This window comes from Lepidochelys kempii, chromosome 8, assembly GCF_965140265.1.
Source record: "Lepidochelys kempii isolate rLepKem1 chromosome 8, rLepKem1.hap2, whole genome shotgun sequence".
NCBI classification, from domain to species: domain Eukaryota; kingdom Metazoa; phylum Chordata; order Testudines; family Cheloniidae; genus Lepidochelys; species Lepidochelys kempii.
The window spans coordinates 56,211,448-56,233,436 of record NC_133263.1 but is presented as its reverse complement, the minus strand read 5'-3'; the positions used below and the strand labels follow the sequence as shown (position 1 = coordinate 56,233,436).

Genomic DNA, 21,989 nt, shown 5'->3' with positions numbered 1-21,989 from the left:
ACATGTGCGAGCTCACACTTTTCTTCAGAAATTCTTGCTGGGAAATTAAGAGATTTTCTCTTCATATGTATTATTACACAAGCTTTAATTACATGATCACATATATAAATTGCAAGTTCCATTTTTCCCCAAACTTTTTGTTAAGTGAACTTTGTAATTAAAGAAAAAAAAACCTATGCACATGTCACATAAGTAAACATGGTTTTAGTAATCAAGTATTTAATTAACTTTTGGATGGCTACAGTAACCCCACCTGATGTTTATCGAGAACTGAAATTACACCTTCACCCATTTCTCCATAGGAATGGGCTGCTTGATTTTTGGTCTGAAGTTTAGAAGCCAGTTGAGTTTTCAATTTAACTTACTAGTAGACACCCATGTCTTTTTCACAGGATCTAATTTGGGAAATTTCTGTTGTAAATCTCAACAAACAGGCACAGAAAGTTTATTTTACCCTGAGATAGGTTACCGCAAACATTATGAAGAATTAATTCCAGTTTTAATAACTGTCTTTCCCCAGATGTTCTCCTTCCTGTAATCATATAATTATTTTACCAACTAATCCAAAATGTAAACAAGTTTGAACCTACCTTTTAAAAAAATATAAAGGACTAAAGAAAATAATGTTAAGTTAATCTATTTTCTTTAAGTTCACACACACAGCATAACAACCACATACCAAGTGGTATGCATTTTCCCCCACCCCAAGTTCAGACTTTTTGTTTTGATGTTCAATATTGTGATCACTTGGAGTTGATGGGTAAATGGTGTTGGATATGGGGGGGGGGGAAGGAATTCAGAAGCCTCTGACAGATTTAAATACCTGTAATAAAAGGTTAAAAACAGAACAAGCCCTAAATTTACAGGGTATAATTTAATTCTGGTCTGCAACTTTCTATGTCCCTGAATTCTTTTCTCCACAATGCCCCCTACTGCAAGTTTGCAAACAATCAACACAAAGGCTAATCATTTCTAAATAGAACCTTTTATCTGATACTCTGCTTCCTGAAGCTTCTTAGAGGTATAAATATACTTATCACACAATTCTAAAAAAAACTTTCCTCTTTTACACAAGTGAAATTTATAAAGAGGTTTTTAAAAAAAGCCACTCCCTAAAGGCTATTACATACAGAAGTAACCATATGGAAAACTTCTATACATTTGAATATAAAAACAGTAACCCTTTTTTGTCATCTTTTAAAAATCTTACTATATAATTTAGTGGAGAATTTGATTGTTGCTTTAGATTTTAAAAACTTGGAAAATAATCCTGTAACACAGATTTTTACAGTAATTTCTATATAACCCTACTCAATTTCACCCCTATTCTTTTCAAAAGGGCCCTCCCATAAAGGAAAGGCTGAGACAGCTATTCTATTTAAAATGGAAAATAAAAAGCATGTCTGAAATTCAACCTAAAAACTAACCAAAACCCCCCCACAACTTTGGGCATTGTTTTAGTATGAAAATAAACTTGTCATTCTTTAAATGGTCTTATTCTTGTTAAGGATATAGTTCTCAATTAACACTAAACAGATACTACTAGCTCTCTGACAACCATGAAACTGCAAAACAGAAATAAAACCAGTACAGTGGTCTGAGAATAAAACTAATTACATTTTCTTGACTCTACTATTCTTGTATGAGTCCAAATCTCAGCTATGGTCACTAACCCCCCCACCCCCCCCAAAAAAAAACACCCAACATGTCCACATATATTACAGAAATCATCAAAAACAGGAGTTGGCCAAAATCAAACCCCCTTGATCTAAGTTTTATTTCTACATACACTATTATTTATTGACCATCTTTGGAGCAGTTTTCCTTTAAAAAATATTCTATTGTTACAGTATTGTCACATCTATTAAATTTCCTGTACAAAAACCACCACCACACCACATTACTTCGTTTGTTGCAAACATGTCTGGTCAGAGACTCTTTGTGGTGGCTGTACACAGCTTAGCACAATTGCGTCCTGATTTCTGGCCAGGGTTTACAACTACTACTACGACAACATTTTTATTGTAATAAATATTCTATTCAATTAAAATCCTTAATTAAAAATAATTAATTAAAAAAGGCAGACAATGAATATTCCTTGCCCGGCACCTTGTCCACCTCAGAGTTTAAAAGGCAGAAAGGACCAGCAGATCATCTAGTCTGACCTCCTACATATAGGACCCTACCAAATTCACCACTATGAAAAACGCGTCACGGACCATGAAATCTCATCTCCTCCCGTGAAATCTGGTCTTTTGTGTGCTTTTACCGTACACTACACAGATTTCAAGGGGGAAACCAGTGTTTCTCAAATTGGGGGTCCTGACCCAAAAGGGAATTGCTGACAATGCCATACCATGCCATGCCATCCTCACTTCTGCATTGCTGCTGGTGGAATTCAGCAATCATATGATTAGGCCCAAAAGATACCTTAGAAGATTATTTTTCTAGCTGTTTTCATAGGTGAACAATCTTTATTACCTTGTGGAAGTAAAGAGGATACTCCGACAAAGCCATAACATTTCTGAATCTGCATTTTTAGTCATTCTGTGGTCTTAAACAAAGGGCTCGATCCTGCCACCATTAATAATCCATACATAAAGTCCAACTAATTTTATTAGCATCAGGGTCAAACATAGCTGTTTTTGACACCATTATTACAGCAGCATTATAGGTTTGCTAGAGTAGCCAATTGTTATGCTAGTTGTGATGCCAATCATGCCCCAAGTGTTTCTCTAAGGCTTTGTCTGTACTGAAATCAGGGCAGATTTCTAGTAACTGATGTAGCTATATTAGTACAAACTTTAAGGACAGGCAAGCACAGCCACAATTTGTGCACCAGAGCATATCCATGTTTGAAACCAGGGCTCCACCAATGCAGATTTCAGTTTACTTTGTCTACACTTAGGGTTTACACTGGTGTGCCTATCAGTGGCTGGTCAACAATTGCTGGAAGACAAGGCCCAAAATTATAGCGGAGGGGGAAAATTGCTCCAAGAGATCCAAATGGCTAACCATTTAAATGTCTGCAACAACTTCATATTCATTTTTTTACTGACTGAGAAACACTCTTCCAAGTAAGTACAGGTATTAATCTCAGAATTAGTAAAGGAGAGAGATATCTGAGCACACAGTACATTACAGTTTAAAAAAAGTTATGCACTCCGGTCTGCTAAAATACTTACCTACGAATCCCTGCAAGAATATTATTCACAGCTGCCATCAGTTTCTGCAGGCCTAAAAAAGCTTCTTCAAATGAAGAGATCTTTGCAGTGGTGGTAGTGATTATATTGTGATCCAGCTTCTGGAAAATTTCAGTACTAAGATGAGGGCAAAAACAAGAGAAAACATTCTATCAGAAGAAGGTCACTAAAAACAGACTTTTTTTGCCTTGTATCATGGGAAACAAGAAATGCATCACAAATACTATATTTTGATTACCATAGACAAACACATGCACATTGTCTCAAAAGGTCAAATACAAATGTCAGGTACATCAGTGTTGTCCAAAACACACACAGGAGTACAAAGTTTTTATTTTGTTTGCATGCATTTATTTTAGATAAGGTGCTTAAAACAGGTAACAGAAGCCACCAATTGAATTGTTTTGTAAGTTAAAAGGGTAGATTTCTGATCACTTATTGTTACTTTAATAAACAAATGTCACATTGACATAGGATGTTCCAGCTGAGGCTTTCAAAACACTTTACAAAATAATGAAGAGCCACATTCCTGTGAGTATGGAAAAGACCCTGGAGTGGGTATGCAAACTGCTAACTGAAGTGCTAGTCCCAGTTTCTAACCAGGAAGCTATTCTCACTATTTAATTTATAATTATTAGTCAACCACTCTATGGCTGAGACCTTAAATTGTCAAGAATTAGTCTTTAGCACGTTTTGTAAAGTTGAATTATAAGAGAAACTGTAATAGCACTCTACAAAACCCTTCCATAAATAAAAAAAATTTGACAAAATGAAACAATCCTTTTTAATTTTTCTAAAAAATTTAACAGATATCTTTCCTTACAGAGTATCAAACATTTTAGCATAGAAGTAGGACCAGATTTCAGGGTTCATAACATGTTTTTAATGGCTGTGACTTTGGTAGGGCCCTCATATAAGTATAGCCTTGTATCCGTTTCTGAAACTTGGGGTCAAATTTTCACGTGGGTCTCAAAATGCAACTCCAAAATGTGCAGACACACACATTTTTGATTTGTGCAACTGGAGCAGCAACAGACGCCAGATATGGATTTTCAGATATCTTGTTTAAAAATTCAACCATTAATACACTTCTTTATAAACTGCAGAGACCAAGAACTTAGTAAGATTTAAAGAACAGTTGGTCATTTATATAGATAAATTATAATACCTAAGCCAAAAAAAAAAATTGAAAGGGAAAGCCTCATGTCTGAGTTTAAGCCAATCTTTATTAGGGATTAGGAGGAGATCTTCCTGTAGAGCAGACTACCCCACATTTGTCAGGTTCTTGCATCTTACTCTGAAGCATCTAGTGCTGGATAACGTCGAAGACAGTATACTTGGCTGATGGACCATGGCTCTGATTCAATATGGCAATTCCAATGTCATTACTAACACATTCAAAACTAGAATGTATGATTTTTTTTTCCCCCTAACCCATGTACATCACTAATAGGACAGCCTTGTAGGGAAAGGCAGACAGACAGTTTCCATAAATAAGTGTGTGTTTGTGGAAATCACACGAAACAACCAATAGCATGCAAAATCCCCCCAACCCTTTCAGCACTTTGTACCTGTACAGGTTTATTGTATTCCAAATGCTTTCAAGGACAGACCAGATTTCCTGATGTCTTTTATCTTGGGACAGCTGAGTGTTTGACAATGACTTGCCTTCCTCACAGGTTTGCAGATGCAGCCTCACATCTTCCTTTTTTGAACCTGCAGTGTTTTCTGAAAGAGCTGTCAGGGCTTCTGATGATTTTTGTCCACTGTCTGACTGAACCTCATGAAATAGACAACCATACAGTGTTGGAAAACTAAAAAACCTACAAAGGAATTTTTTTTTTTTTAAATAATCAATGTATCTAAGGTACTGGTAGTTGTATGTCCTCCATCACCATAGCATCTGAGATCCTCACAATCTTTAAATGAGAGAACTCAAAATGTCCCTGTGAGGCAGGTCAGTCTTCTTATTCCTATTTTACAAATGGAGAACTGAAGCACAGAGAGGCTAAGTGACTTACCCGAAGTCACACAGGAAGTCTGTGGTGGAGTCTCCCAAGTCCTAGGTTAATGTCCTAACCACTGAACTATCCATGTATAGTCAATCCATAGAAGACTCCAAAGCTGAATTTGCAAATTTTAACCCACACCTTCCCCCCCAAACATAGCTCATTAATGCATAACAGAAGTGTTTCATTCTGTTTAATCTTCACTTAAAGATGTAAAGCACATGATTTTCACAGTAAAAGAATTTCAACACTCATTACAAACCAAGGACATGGAATTTCTGTCACACTAATGCCAGATACTCGACAAGTTATTCTGCAAAGCGAGGATTTGAGGACATTTTACATATAAATTACTACATTAAAAACACCACAACAGGCTGTGGTGTGTACAAATATTGTCTTTGTCTGTAAAAATGGGGATACTGAGAAGAACTGAAATGATTTCAGTAAGGTCATCGTTACAGGGCTTTCCCTTCACCCTCTCCCCTGGTTCTTGTCATGCAGACAGAAAGCAGAAGACCAGAAGTCCGAAGTGCAGGCAATGCAATGTTTATTGGGGTTAGTTCCAAGCAAGCATATCCACAGCTCTACAAGCCAGCAGAGTCTGTTTCTTAGCGTCCTCCTTCCCAAGCCGCAGAGCTTTGCCTGTGTCCCCGTTCCCCATTACCACCTCCTCTTTCTTAGCAGGCCCAAATATACCTGCAAAGCATGCCCTCAGTCTCACCCCTTACAACTTATGTTCCGTTTTGGGGGGTGTCAAGGTTCCTTCCCCACTCTGAACTCTAGGGTACAGATGTGGGGACCTGCATGAAAACCTCCTAAGCTTACTTTTACCAGCTTAGGTTAAAACTTCCCCAAGGTATAAACTATTTTACCTTTTGCCCTTGGACTTTTGCTGCCACCACCGAACATCTAACCGGTATTATTGTTAGGACAGAGTCCGTTTGGAAACATCTTTCCCCCAAAAAAATCCTCCCAAATGTTACCCCGCCCTTTTTGGGGAAGGTTTGATAAAAATCCTCACCAATTTGCATAGGTGACCACAGACCCAAACCCTTGGATCTTAAGAACAATGAAAAAGCATTCCGTTTCTTAAAAGAAGAATTTTAATAGAAGAAAAAGTAAAAAAGAATCACCCCTGTAAAATCAGGATGGTAAATACCTTACAGGGTAATCAGATTCAAAACACAGAGAATCCCTCTAGGCAAAACCTTCAGTTACAAAAAAGACACAAAAAACAGGAATCTACATTCCATTCAGCACAGCTTATTTTTCTCAGCCATTTAAAGAAATCAGAATCTAACGCATATCTAGTTAGTAAGTAATCTAAGTTCTAAGACTCCATTCCTGTTCTATCCCCGGCAAAAGCATCACACAGACAGAGAGAGAGAGAAAGAGACTTTGTTTCTCCCTCCCCCCAGCTTTTGAAAGTATCGTGTCTCCTTATTGGTCATTTTGGTCAGGTACCAGCAAGGTTATCCTAGCTTCTTAACCCTTTCACCTGTAAAGGGTTTTTCCTCTTGCCAGGAGGGATTTTAAAGGTGTTTACCGTTCCCTTTATATTTATGACAAGGGGGTTGTGGTCTGGAGTCTTCATCCCACCTCTTTTGGACCCCATGGGAGGGGTAAGGAGTGAGATTGTGTTCTGGCCAAGGCCAAGCTTTTATTTGGCTGGTAGTGTTTCTTATGCCTCCTCCCATCCCCATCCTAACTGGTTGCTTGACCTTGGCTTGAGAAAGGAGCCAGGCAGCCTTTCAGTGTATGCTCATATATTACACTTCCACCATACCCTGTAACACTTTAGCACTATCCCTCATCTTTTCTCATTGTAGTAAAAGCCCCATCTGGTTGTGGGAAATGCAACACAATGTCTTTGTTAATTGTTCTTCACTCTTATATCTTATACTAATATGTGTATCAAAAAGTCAAACCCAAAATTTTATCTCAGGCTGATAAACAAACCTATATACTAACCAGTCATACTGAACCAGTGGCAAACCTAGGAATAAAAACCCTCTAGTTTTAGAGCAGGGCAATAAAAGTTAAAGATGACAAATTTAGCAGGGGAAAATAAACAAGCAAACAAAAAAACACCCAAGTGATCCATGGTATTGAGTTGTGTAATTCATGCAAGACTACCTTCAGATAACAATTTTGCAGACTGAGAAACGAAAATGAGTTGCTCTAAAAGCAAAGTAAGGTCAGAAAAAACTCTTGCATCTACTCTATTTAATGAGCTTTAAATTTCTATAATGTTAATCATGCCTAACTTGAGTCCAACGATTTATTCATATATAGAGCATACTAGATAAGGGCTCAGGAAAAACTCATTACTGAAGAGAACTTCGGTAATCAATTATGTATTTGACAGGGAAAATAAAACAACTCATGCAGATACTAAGGCACTCCCATTCTGAAGTGTAGGAGACAGCAATTGCTGTTCCAATCAATTAGATTGCCTTTCCTCATTTTATACTGAATAACTAGCAGTGTCAGGCAAAAAACCTTCAGGTAGCAGCTTGATGACTACCTCTCAATAACCCAGTAGCAAAACAGAAATAAGGATCTAAGGAAAAACAGCTCATGTTGTAAAAATATACAAAAAAACAACAGCCTCTTTTTGATCTCCTTGGGACCCTGGCTAGGCTAACTGGCTCAAAGTTACTACTTCCCTATAATAATACGGCTTTTTGTTTTGTTTAAAAAAAACACCTTTCCTCTGCCATGACCTATACATTATTTTTCATCCTTAGCACCAGAATAAGAATTACCAGAGCTTTTAATTGGGCAGTCCAACAACCACCAAGTATAATGTGTCATCTTTCTGCTTTCTTTCACCAATTTTTATACTTGAGTGGAAAGGGGAATTAGACATTCCGGATTTCTGAAGTGCACAAAAGAGAAACTCCACAACTGAATCACAAACTGAGTTGTCAGGAGGAGGAGAGGGGCACCTCAACCTACACAGACATATTCACAAACCAAGTGAATCTTACAAGATCATTGTAATTAGAGAAAAAAAAGATTGGAATTGATGATTTAATAAATCACCTTCAAATGCAGGATAACAGTTATTAATTTGATATGATGTTCAATCTTTATCAAAAAGCAGCAGTATGCACTTGCTTTTCAGTCATTCACTTCCTTTTTGAGAGTTAATAGAAGCAAAATTCTGTCAAGGATATTTTTATAAACAAAAAGCCCTCACTTTTGTTATGGGGGCAGGGTTACATTTGGGAGGCACCACTTATGACAATATCCTGTTAACCCCCACCTAGCACTGTTTACAATAATTTTTTTGTCATTATAACAAAGAACTAGAAAACCCTTAGTAAGTTTGTAGTGTCAATGATTGGTGACACTAAAATTTCAGTTAAGCCATAGTTTTAGTGTAAAAACTACATACATTGACGTGCAGCTTACCTCTGCAAGCATCTGGAGCAGTTTAGTCACATAAGCAAAAGCCTGTGGAAGTACACCATCATAGTCTGACCTTGAGCTGAAAGCATGCAATAGCTTTTTAGATTCCTGGAGCAGGATGTTTGCTGTTATGTGGTCAACTGTCTTACCTGACATAAAAACATTAAGAAGAAACATGGGAAATCAGTTTTAGAGAAGTAGGCTAGTTTGGTGTTAAAATGCACAAACAGTAAAGGAAAAAGCTAACAGTTCTAAACTGAAACCAAGTATAATCACCATCAGTTCTATCATTTCAAAAAGGTATTACAATTATTGTATGAATTAAACATTCTAGAATATCCGTACATATAAAAATAAGTGTGTGTTATTATGTAAGATTATCAAACAAAAAAGGGTCTGAAAATCCTATTGACATAAATGGTATAAGATCAGGTGCTATTGTCTTCTGAGGGTTTAATGCCTGTAGTCAAAGTCCAACAGTAAGCCTAAAAAATAGTTTCAATGTGCTAGCACATCACTAAACTTAAAGTCTTCTCTAGAACACAAACTCTGATGCACTTGACAAACTCTCCTCAATTCAAGGGGCTGAAAGATTGTAAAGTGCTCCCAAGCTCCACTAGATACAGAACTCTGGCTGGAACAGGAAGCTATGTCACACATGCTTGCAATTTTGTTTTTGTGGGTAAAATGAGAGCATGGAGGGAGAGAAGATCATCCTCATCAAATGTTGATCAGGAATAAACCTTGTGTGCCTATGTTAAAAAAAATGTAAGAATAAAAACCTAGAACACTGCTGTTTAATGAAAAACAAAACACATTTAAAGACTCATCTACGTTGTTTATTTCAGTCAGTATATGAAATATCTTGGATACAAACCATGAGCATTAAAAAACAAACAAACAGTTTCAGGAAGTAACATAACAAGCAGTGTGTAAGAATAAGACTTTTCATTTTGGATCAAATCACCCTCCATTCAGGATCTGGCATAGGCTCATTAGACATGTCATTGTGAGATAATCTGCTCATAACCTGTGCTAGCACACCTTCTTGTAGACCATATCCCAGCATAACTATGGTTACAAGTACTGAATGGAAAACTACTGCCAATTCATAAAAGCACTGACACTTTCATAACTAAATGCAAGACTCATGTCTTTGACTTAGCTTTCCATCAGTAAGTTCTTCAGAGACACAGCACACCTACACAAATGCCTATAAACTAAACTAATGAAGCTGTTTTTCTTACAAACCAGGAAGGAAGATTTCAAATAGAAATAACAAATACTTGGAGGTACTTGAGAACTCTGGTAACCAAAGCTATATAAGTTTCTTAGATTTGTTGTTCCACTTTTTGGTAGCACGCACATGAAGATGTAATATTTGAAGCGAATCCTATAAATGATTGATTTCAGTCGTGCCTGTTCAAATTTGTTAAAAACAGGAAAAGAGCAGAAGACTATCAAAATATTTAATTAAGGCTGCCAAACAGTCTCAAGAGACAGTTAGCTTTTTCGTAGCTTCTTCAATAAGTGGTAGTGAATCCTTGCCCCATTTTAAGGCCCATGTCTGGGCAGATTTGAGGGTTATGCAGATTCTTCTTTTTGTTTTACTGACAAAGTGTTGCATCATGGATCTTTGGGCTAAAGTTACAAAACACTTGCAAGCACCAAACTCCAATTTTTGCCACACATCTGGAACAACCATCACATTGTGTGAAAGACAAGAAGGAAGACTACTTCTCCAGGGTATAGTCTCCCTTGAATAATCCACGTAACTCCCATTATTCTTGAATTAAAAAGGAGAAAAAATAAACCCTTTAAATATATACTATATGTATATTTTCATAATGCACACTTAAGACTCCTGTGATTAGAGGGCTTGACCTCAGTGGAGAGAGGTTTATGTTTAGAAGTTTATTACTAAAAAGGAGTCACATAAGATTCTTACCTTTACAAAGATGTTCATGTAGGTATTCAATGGTTGCAAGTAAGCTTCTGGGCACAATATAGCCAAATACGGCCATCCAGTGTTTTTTAAAGCACTGCAGTAAGCTTGCTAGGGTCCATGGGGGCTTCAGATACAGTACCTAAAAGTGAAAAGTTTAAAACTTCACAACCATACAACTTTATCAATGTACATTTCTCAATTGTGCTACTCTTTAATACCAATTGTACATGCTGAAGAAACATCCAAAGCATTCTCAGAAACAAAAGATCAGGTGGATTTTTCCTGGTAAAGCGATTGTATATTACATGACAAATCATAGCCTTGTTCAATTTAGTTTTACTCAGGAGATGCCTCTTACACAGGTACAGACCCTTCTTAAAAGCATTCCAATTAGCATATGTGCACTGCTGTGACTAGGACTACTGAGAGTTTTATGAGGCATTTCTGTGAAGGACATTCTATTTGTACAACACTCAAGATGTACAAGCTCAAACAAGAAGTGTTTGTTCTAGTAACTTGATAGCCCTCAGAGTTCATCTTGTGCAGATGATTATAAAAGTAAAGTAATTAACCATTCCTGCTAGATGAAAATTTTAATTGGAAGACACACAGAGCTAAACAACTGTATTGATAGTCTTCTGGCTATACAGTCAGAATATTTTAGTTCTACTCCCAACTCTGTCACAGACTTCCTGTGTGAAATTTGACAAGACAGATAATCTTGGTGCCTCAGTTTCCCCACCTGAAGGTGAAGGTAGTACTATTTCCCCTTCTCTGGAGGTTTTGGAAAACTTAATGTTTGTGAAGTGCTTTGAGCTCTTGGATACTATGGAACACGGGTACAGCTTGCTCAGGAGGGACAGGCAGAGGAAAAAAGGGAGGAGGAGGTGTTGCCTTACATAATAAATGTATACACTTGGACTGAGGTTGAGATGGAAATAGGAGACAGACTTGTTGGAAGTCTCTGGGTAAGGATAAAAGGGGTAAAAAACAAGGGTGATGCCATAATAGGGATCTACTACAGACCACCTAACCAGGAAGAAGAGGTGGATGAGGCTTTTTTTAAGCAACTAAACAAAATCATCCAAAGCACTGTACTTGGTAGTGATAGGGAACTTCAGCTACCCAGACATCTGTTGGGAAAATAACACAGCAAGGCACAGATTACCCAACAAGTTCTTGGAATGTATTGACACAATTTTTTTATTTCAGAAGGTGGAGACAGCTACAAGGGTAGAGGCTGTTCTAGATTTGATTTTGACAAATAGGGAGGAACAGGTTGAGACTTTGAAAGTGAAAGACAGTATGGGTGACAGTGATCCTGAAATGATACAATTCATGATTATAAGGAATGGTAGGAGGGAGAACAGCAAAATAAAGACAATGGATTTCAAGAAGGCAGACTTTAGCAAACTCAGGGAGGAGGTAGGTAAGATCCCATGGGAAGCAAGTCTAAGGGAAAAAACAACTGAAGACACTTGGCAGTTTTTCAAAGAGACATTATTAAGGGCACAAGAGCAAACTATCCCACTGTGTAGGAAAGATAGGAAGTGGGACAAGAGACCACCTTGGCTTAACCAGGAGATTGTCAATGATCTAATAATCAAAAACATCCTACAGAAAGTGGAAAACTAGGTCAAATTACAAAGGATGAATATCAGAAATTAACACAAGCCTGCAGGGACAAAATTAGAAAGGCCACAGCACAAAACGAGATCAAACTAGCTAGAGACATAAAGGGAAACAAGAAAACAAACATTCTACAAATATATTAAAAGCCAGATGACGACCAAGGACAGGGTAGGCCTGTTATTCAATGAGGGGAGGAAAAACAACAACAGAAAACATGGAAATGGCAGCGGTGCTTAATGACTTCTTTGTTTTTGGTTTTCACCAAGAAGGTTGGTGGTGATTAGACATCTAACATAGTGAATGTCAGTGAAAATGAGGTAGAATCAGAGGCTGAAATAGGAAAAGAACAAAGTTAAAAATTACTTAGACAAGTTAGATATCTTCAAGTCAGCAGGGCCTGATAAAATGCATCCTAGAATACTCAAGGAGCTGACTGAGGCGGTATCTGAGCCATTAGCAATTATCTTTGAAACGTCATGGAAGACGGGAGAGATTCGAGAAGACTGGAAAAGGACAAATATAGTGCCCATCTATAAAAAGCGAAATAAGGACAACCTACAAAATTACAGACCAGTCAGCTTAACTTCTGTACCTGGAAAGATAATGGAGCAAATAATTAATCAATTTGCAAACATCTATATGATAATAAGGTGATAAGTGACAATCAGCATGGATTTGTCAAGAACAAATCATGTCAAACCAACCTGATACTTTCTTTGACAGGGTAACAAGCCTTGTGGGTCGGGGAAAAGCAGTAGATGTGGTATATCTTAACTTTACTGAAGCTTTTGATACGGTCTCTCATGACCATCTCATAAACAAACAAGGTAAATGCAACCCAGATGGAGCTACTATAAGGTGGGTGCAAAACTGGTTGGAAAACCATTCCCAGAGAGTAGTTATCAGTGGTTCAGAGTCATGCTGGAAGGGCATAACGAGTGGGATCCCGTAGGGATCAGTTCTGGGTCCGGTTCTGTTCAATATCTTCATCAATGATTTAGATAATGGTAGAGAGAGTACACTTACAAAGTTTGCAGACGATACCAAGCTGGGCAGGGTTGCAAGTGGTTTAGAGGATAGGATTAAAATTCAGAATGATCTGGACAAAATGGAAAAATGGTCTGAAGTAAATAGGATGACATTCAATAAGGACAAATGCAAAGTACTCTACTGAGAAAGGAACAATCAGTTCCACATACAAAATGGGAAATGACTGCCTAGGAAGGAGTACTGCGGAAAGGGCTCTGGGGGTCATAGTGGACCATAAGCTAAATATGAGCCAACAGTGTGACACTGTTGCAAAAAAAAAAACAAAAAAAAAAAAACACCACACACCACGCAAGCAGACATCATTCTGGGATGTATTAGCAGGTAGCAGGAGTGTTGTAAGCAAGACACTAGAAGTTATTCTTCCGCTCTACTCTGTGCTGATTAGGCCTCAACTGGAGTATTGTGTTCAGTTCTGGGCACCACATTTCAGGAAAGATGTGGACAAATCTGAGAAAGTCCAGAGAAGAGCAACAAAAAAGATTAAAAAGTCTAGAAAACATGACCTATGACGGAAGATTAAACAAACCCAATTTTTTTCAGTCTGGAAGAGAGAGAACTGAGAAAGGACATAACAGTTTTCAAGTACATTAAAAGGTTGTTACAAGGAGGAGGGAGAAAAACTGTTCTTCTTAAATCACGGATGACAGCACAAGAAGCAATGGGTTTAAATTGCAGCAAGGGAGGTTTAGGCTGGACATTAGGAAAAACTTCCTAACTGTCAGGGTGGCTAAGCACTGGAATGAATTGCCTAGGGAGGTTGTGGAATCTCCATCATGGGGGATTTTTAAGAGCAGGTTAGACAAACACCTGTCAGAAATGGTCTAGATAATACTTAGTCCTGCCTTGAGTGCAGGAGACTGGACTAGGTGACCTCTCTAGGTCCCTTCCAGTCCTATAATTCTAAGTTACAGAAGTCCAAAGTTACTGTTAATAAAATATGCATTTTGAAAATTCACATTGAACAACCAGACAGCACATGAATTACTATTAAATGTAATGTTGCACAAACATTACTAGTCAAACAATCATCCCAATATCAAATACATAATGAAATTTAACAATACTCTATGTGAGTGGATGGCTTACAGGATTGGAAATGGGAAGCATGAATCTTCGCTTCTAGGTCATTTGTTCAAATTCCCATCAGGTTAGTAGTGACTAAGTTATCAGATGGCCAGTGTAAAGTGAATTACTGCTCTTAGCCAAATACATATTAGAGAGGTGTCCACATCACAAGAACACCAAAAGGCAAACTCTCAAAAGAGGTGAAGTACAAAATGAGTTTGGAGACTGAATTTCCCTACATTGGACTGAGCTACACTAGCAGAGCAGTTGCAGGAGGTGGCAATGGGAGGGAGAAATGCTTCTATTGATGGTGCCTGTGATGTAACTGTCCTATAATTGTTTTTTTTAAATCAATTAAAAAAAAAAAAAGAGACTTCATCTAAAATGTTATAATGGTCACACTGGCACCTTGCAATTAAACACAGGTTCTACAATGGGTTGTAATTGACAAATGAATCAAGCCCTCGTGGTTTAACACTAGAATCCCTAACCAGAACTGTGGCCTTATTGCAACATTACTTATGAATTTATTCTGTATATTTTAAAGAATGTTTCTCATCACATCTCTTTTCCTATTGGTGCATTTTTACATGAACAGTTATCTAGATCTAGATAGATTTTAAAATCTCTCTCAAACTTTGAAACTCTCCTAAGCACAGAAGCAGGGTCACTGAAGAATCATGACAGAGGGCAGCACAATTGGTCAGTTTTGCAGTTTTCAAACAAAGTCTGTTTAAATTTTCATAAGAAGTTATAACTGAAAATGAGTTCAGGGATCAAGAACTGTAATGCAGTTTGAGACATCTTCCACATCATTGTACTATATCAGCCCTATGTGTCATTAACATTGTAATGTAAAAAGCAGACAGATTGAACTTTGAACTCCAAGACAATCTTTAACTTAACATTTGAAATATCAAGCAAATCACCACAAGTAACCACCTCCATCCACAAGTTTCCAAAAGCAATTTTCATTTCAGTTTCTAATATCGAGGATAAAGCTTCTCCTAAACTTTTCTCAAGGTCAGGAACAATGCTCAGGAGTGGAGTAGTAAGGCTGAGATCTTCCTTCTTGGTTTTCTGGGACCCAGTATCTGCCAAGTAAACAGTTACAGTAAGTGCTTTCTTTAGTGCATTATTCATAGAAATTAGTTAGAAAAACAAGTTGCTAGGTTCTGTAATCCAGTCTTTGGATTGTTGCCTACAACATATTTAATATTTTGTCCGCTAGTTGTAGGTCTCCAGCTACAGAGGATTCCATCACTTTACTTCTACTACTCCATGACCAAATATCTGAGCACCTTCCAAGTATTTTAAAATAGAATCAACAGCGTTCATATTTCTCACTCCTCCCCCTCACCCACCACCACCAGAAGGAGAGATAGCATGATTCTTCTCTAGAGTGTTTAAGTTTGTGACTTGCATGTGTGTTGTGTGAAGAGCCTACTGAACTTAAGGGCTGCCATACAAGGTCAGACCAATGGTCCATCAAGCCCAGTACCCTGTCTGACACTAACCAGTACCAGAGCTTCAGGAGGAGTGTACAGAACAGGGCAATTTGATGGATCAACCCTCATCTTCTCCTCCCAGCTTCTGGCACTCCGCAGTTCAGGGTTGCCCTGAGCATGGGCTTGCATCCCTGACCATCCTGGCTAATAGCTATTGATGGAACTATCTTTTTTTTAAATCCAGTTATACTTTTGGCCATCACAACAGCCCTTGGCAATGAGTTCCATAGGTTAGCTGTGCACTGTGTGAAAAAGTACTTCCTCTTGGTTTGCGTTAAACCTGCTTATTAATTTCATTGGGAGACTTGGGTTTTGTACTGTGGGAAAGGGTAAAAAAATATATGTATATATTTTCTATTCACTTTTTCCACTCCATTCATGATTTTACAGATCTCTATCATATACACCTCAGTCATCTTATTTCAAAGCTGAACAGCCCTAAACTTTTTAGTCTCTTCTCATACGGAAGCTCATCCACACACTTGATCATTGTTCCTCTTCCATGAATCTTTTCCAGTTTCACTATATCCTTTTTGAGATGGGGTGACTAGAACTGGGAATGGTATTCAAGGTATGGGTACAACATGGATTTACAGAGCGGCACTATGAGATTTTGTCTGATTTTCTATTCCTTTCTTAACAGTTTCTAACATTCTGTTAGCCTTTTTGATTGCTGCTGCAAATTGAGTTGAAGTTGTCAGAGAAGTATCCATGGTACCTCCAAGATCTCTTTTAATTGGCTAATTTAGACCCCATCATTTTATATGTATAGTTGGGATTATTTTTTCCAATGTGCACTACTTTTCACTTAACAGGTTGAATTTCATCTGCCATTTTGTTGTCCAATCACCCACTTTTGTGAGAAACCCCTCTCTCTTTTCACAGTCACTTTGGGATTTAACATAATTTTTGGGAAAGCGTCAGCATAGTTTTTGTAAAAGAAACATCATGTCTCGCCAATCTACTAGAATTCTTGCGGGGGGGGGGGGGGAAGGAGGGTGTCAACAAGCATGTGGACAAGGGGGATCCAGTGGCTATAGTATACTGAGATTTTCAGAATGCCTTTGACAAGGTCCTCACCAAAGGCTCTTAAGCAAAGTAAGTGATCATGGGATAAGAGGTAAGGTCCTCTCATGGACTGGTATCTGGTTAAAAGACAGGAAACAAAGGGTAGGAATAAATGGACAGTTTTCAGAGTGGAGAGAGGTAAATAGTGGTGTTCCTCAAGGGTCTGTACTGGGACCAGTACTATTCAACATATTCATAAATTATCTGGAAAAAAGGGGTAAACAGTGAGGTGGCAAAATTTGCAGATGATACAAAACTGCTCAAGACAGTTAAGTGCAAAGCAGACTGTGAAGAGCTGCAAAGGGATCTTGATAAATGCAAAGTAATGCACACTGGAAAACAATCTCAACTATACATATAAAATGATGGGGTCTAAATTAGCTGTTACCACTCAAGAAAGATCTTGGCATCATTGTGGACAGTTCTCTGAAAACACCCACTCAATGTGCAGTGGCAGTCAAAAAAGCTAACCATGTTAGTAATCATTAAGAAAGGGACAGATAATAGGACAGAAAATATATTGCCTCTATATAAATAAAGTGACAACTTAGGGGGATATGATAGAGGTCTATAAAATCGTGACTGGTGTGGAGAAAGTGTTATTTACTCCTTCTCATAACACAAGAACTAGGGGTCACCACGTGAAAATAGGAAGCAGGCTTAAAAACAAAAAAAAGGAAGTATTTCTTCACACAATGCACAGTCAACCTGTGGAACTCTTTGCCAGAGGATGTTGTGAAGGCCAAGATTATAATAGGGTTTAAAAAAGAACTAGATAAATTCATGGAGGATAGGTCCACCAATGACTATTAGTCAGGACAGGCAGGGATGGTGTCCCTAGCCTCTGTTTGCCAGAACCTGGGAATGAGCGACAGGGAATGGATCACTTGATGATTACCTATTCTGTTCATTCCCTCTGGGGCACCTGGCACTGGCCACTGTCAGAAGACAGAAAAGTAGGTTAGATGGACCTTTGGTCTGACCCAGTATGGTCATTCTTATCTTGAATAATTTTTAATCACTGTTCACCCCCTTTTCCAGATCATTAATGTATATGTTGAACAGCACTGGTCCCATCAAGATCCTTGAGAGAAAGATCAGTGAAGAACTGAATTTTGTATTAGTTCTGGAAGTATGCACATCCATCATTCTTTTCTCGTGGCAGACAGTTCTCTAGTTCAGATCCTCTGAAAGTTTAGTCTTGCACACTTCATGAATTTCCTCCTACTAGCAGAGTTTCTTTGTTCGGAACATACCAAATATGGGAAGTCACAATCACACAGCGAGAGGTGATCTCTTTGGTACCTAGAGCCAGTCCTACAGAGGGCTCTTAATATCAGGCAAAAACCTGATCTGGACTCTGTATTTAAAGGGCAGCAAATGCAAAGAGATCAGCACTAATACATGTCCACAGAAAGCTGTGTTACTAAGCACATGGGGTATTTCAGCCTTCTAGATCAGATGAAGTCACTTCCCAGCAGGATTTTCTTACGTTTTCCTCAGTACATCTTATTATGCCAATTTGTATTATGCTTTGTCTTAAGCGACAGACCACTAAGCAAGGGGACCTAATTTCTCAGAATATATTTATTCATGACTCTACTCCACATTCCTGATTTAAGTGACTGTAGAGGGGTGGTTACCCCGCTCCCAGGATAAAAGAAGTGAGCGCAGCTGAGGGAGGCTGGCGAGCTGGCTACAGGTGTGGCCAGCTCAATCAGGGCACAGCTGGCCCCAATAAGAGGGCTGTGAGTAAGGAGCTGTGTGAGTCTCACCCCAGCCCTGAAGTGAGAAGGACCTCGCTGCCTGGGAGAGACAGGGTACCTTTGACAGACCAGTGCTGGGGAAGGGGCAGGCTGAGCTGGGGAGCTCAGGCCTGGCTACCTCCCAGGCTGAGGCCTGGCAGGAAGGCCTAAGGAGATACTGGGGCTACAGGAAGACAGCTAGGGCTAGAAAGGCAGCAGGTCCAACCCCCCTTGCCAATGATAAGTGGCCATTACAGACTGCAGTTTGCCCCAGAGAAAGGGGGCTAGATGATGACTGGCAGTAGCCACTAAGGGAAGGTGGGCATGGGGGAGGGGGTTCCCCTGTGAGGGGAGACCTAGAGTGTGGGGGTGCTGCTGTGGAACAGCACCCCAAGGAAAGGGGGCCTGAAATGCCTGAAGTACAGTGGTGGAGATTGACAAGGAAGCAGGTACCGGTAGGGAGAAACCGGCCAGCAGGAGGCTCTCCGAGGCTGGAAAGAGCTAATTCCCGGACAACCAGCAGGAGGCGCCATGCTGGTGAGTCAGCGGCTTGCTACAGTAACTTAGAAATGAACTTACATTTGTGTGTCCAAGAAATACCTCTCTATAGAATACCAGGGGCCAAATACAGCCAGGATCTAAGTAGGTAAAATTCCACTGATTTCAATAGAATTATACCTGGTATATTACAAGACAACTCCATAATACTGTTTAATATCAACAGCTATCTTGAATCCTGAACAGCCCACTCAAGGCTAAGTTACACCATTATAACCCATTGCTCAGGTACAAGTATAGCTGTTCATATTAAGCAGTATTATTGAGTGAACTTAGATTGATAAGTTAGTTCAGGAATCCAACTAATAGTGGATTCATGACTTAGTATGAAACCTTTTTGAGTTAGAGTTGTGTTGGGGCTAACCTCTATTTAAAGAATAGATTTTTTAAAAGGTGGCTAGAAGTTTTGTTTTAATGCACACCTATACACAGAGCTGGGAAACATACTTAATACTTTCATCATTGGATCAACTGAAACAGTTTTATTCAAGCTCTCAAACTTCACACGCACATGCACGTAGAGACCAAAGATGGAAAATTTCAGCCCTCAAGGTGATTGTTCTAGAAGTTCCGAGTGTATGAAGACAAAGTAACAATGGAAACTTTACTGCACACTTAATTATGCTCCGCATGACTCACAGGGCCACTATAAATATGCGCACACATGCAAACTAACCTGTTTTTGATTGTTGTAGGCCAACACAGTTCTGATGGCTGTTTACATTCAGGTTCTGGAGTGCACTAACCAAATCTGCTTTGCATAGGGCCTTTACATCACTCACCAGGGCTTTGCTGCATAAATTTTTATCATCCCTATGAAAAGAGATTTACTTTTGTTTTGATCTATTAACTGCTCAACAACACTATTATATTCTAAACCATAAAGCTAACCCATTGACAAACTTGTCTTCAGTAAGCCCATATAAATCTTGAAGGGCTTCACTATAAACAACATGTTGCCTGAGAAAGAAAAAAGGTACCTATATAAGAAAGCAGATGAGATGGTTAAATCAAAAATATCTATTCTGAAAAGCAACACTCAAAATATATTTAAGAGGATGATGACAAAAACTTTATAACCACACTTTAGGCCTGACTTCACCAGAAAAGCAACTGCAAACACTGGCATCTTTTAGCTCAACAGATGAAACCATATTTGCTTACTTACTGCCAAAAAACAAAAACACGCCCTCCCCTCCCCCCTTCAAACCACCACCCTATACATGTCTTTACTCTTAGACCTGAAAAGCAGGATATATTTTTTTTTAAAAAATCAAATTGGATTTTTTAAATTAAACCGATTTTAAATTTAAAACTAAAAATACATTTGAATTTGTAACCTATTTTACTTAATCTAATCCATTAAAATTAAATAAAAATATTCAAGCAGGACATGTTTGCTACTAAAATTTTAAAGAAAGTCAAACCACTAAACTGGTAGAAGTCAGTGGCTAAAGCACCTGGAACCAGAGTAAGTTGAAGTGCTAAATCAGCTTTTGACAATAGTAGCGTCTTCTACAGGTGCAGAGATAGTATTTTAGGTCAATGACTAATTCATTCAGAAGGTGAGAAACCAATTGGGAATTTGAAGAAAAGAGAAAAAAGGCAAAGCTTGTTTTTTATTCATAGATTGGAAGAGGAGGAGGAGCTCTACTAGTTCTAAAATCTTAAAGGACTTAATGGCACTGATAGTTTCTAGTCAGTGCCTATCGATAATACCTTCTTTAATAAATCCATTTTAAATGCAAACATTTTTGATACTAATGTATCCAGCACATTTAAGAGATTTTTATTAATTAAATAAAACCAATTTTAAAATGCTGTTTGTGCATTAATTGAATTTCAATTACCATTTAAATGCAGCTTGACACAAATCACAAGTAAAAAAATTAATGCACTAGCAAATAAGAAATGCATTATTCACAATTTTCTAATATCATAAAAATGTAAACTACAAATATGAATAAATGTATATTAAACTATACAATTGCTTAAATGTGTATTGATTCAGTGTATCATCCAAAGTGGCAAAAAAGTACCAAATTTACTGTGATGGCTCTATGTAGTTGCAAATCCATGTGTTTTAAAGTTAATGATTAAGGAGACTCAGCCACTCTTAGGAAGAATAAAAAATAAATAGTTACATGTCTGTTCTGTAACTGTTGCTCAAGACGAGTTGCACATGTACACTTCACTTAGTTGTCTGTGCACCAGAGCACTTTCTCCCATAGCAGTACCCATGGGGCACTCACGCTGCTTGGAGACAGGTTTAAGGGCAGAGCCATCCCAACCTCCCCCTCAGTTCCTTCTCATACCAGAAGCCACCATACATAGTGGCTCCAGGGTAGAGGGGAGAAGAGCAGATTATGAAATGGACATGCATAACATGTTGAACAACAATTCCTGTAGCCCATGAAAGCTTATGCTCTAATAAATCTGTTAGTCTCTAAGGTGCCACAAGTACTCCTGTTCTTTTTCCAGATACAGACAAACACAGCTGCTACTCTGAATTCCTGAACAGGTATCTCTTTTTCCCTTCTTTGAGTGCTTGCACTTGTCCATTCTACTTAGGTAACTCTCAAGCAGATCCTGATGGAGGAGGGTATCACTGTCTACCTAAACAAGGACTACACCACTCTTCTCCCAAACTTAGCATTATCTCTGGAGAGGAGATGGCATAAGGGTCATCATATAAACCAAAGACCACATGACAGCCTAGCAAGTGTCAGTAATAGGAACATGACCCAGGAAAGCTGTTGAAGCCACCTTTTAGTCCTTGCAGA

The 21,989-nt window shown here is 38.4% G+C and overlaps 1 protein-coding gene across 7 annotated transcripts in view; it reads right to left on the bottom strand.

Moving 5' to 3' along the window:
- The window catches only part of SWT1 (SWT1 RNA endoribonuclease homolog), a 71,259-nt gene that overhangs the window by 22,513 nt on the left and 26,757 nt on the right, over positions 1-21,989 (bottom strand). For 6 of the 7 annotated variants that reach the window (XM_073356685.1, XM_073356684.1, XM_073356678.1 and 3 more), the window contains 6 exons: positions 19,883-20,019; positions 15,270-15,421; positions 10,581-10,719; positions 8,636-8,781; positions 4,775-4,983; positions 3,186-3,320 (listed from right to left, as the gene is read on the bottom strand). In XM_073356685.1, the coding sequence (XP_073212786.1) occupies positions 3,186-3,320; positions 4,775-4,983; positions 8,636-8,781; positions 10,581-10,719; positions 15,270-15,421; positions 19,883-20,019 (918 nt within the window). The remainder of the gene's footprint in view (positions 1-3,185; positions 3,321-4,774; positions 4,984-8,635; positions 8,782-10,580; positions 10,720-15,269; positions 15,422-19,882; positions 20,020-21,989) is intronic. The other variant, XM_073356683.1, reaches the window with a different exon arrangement.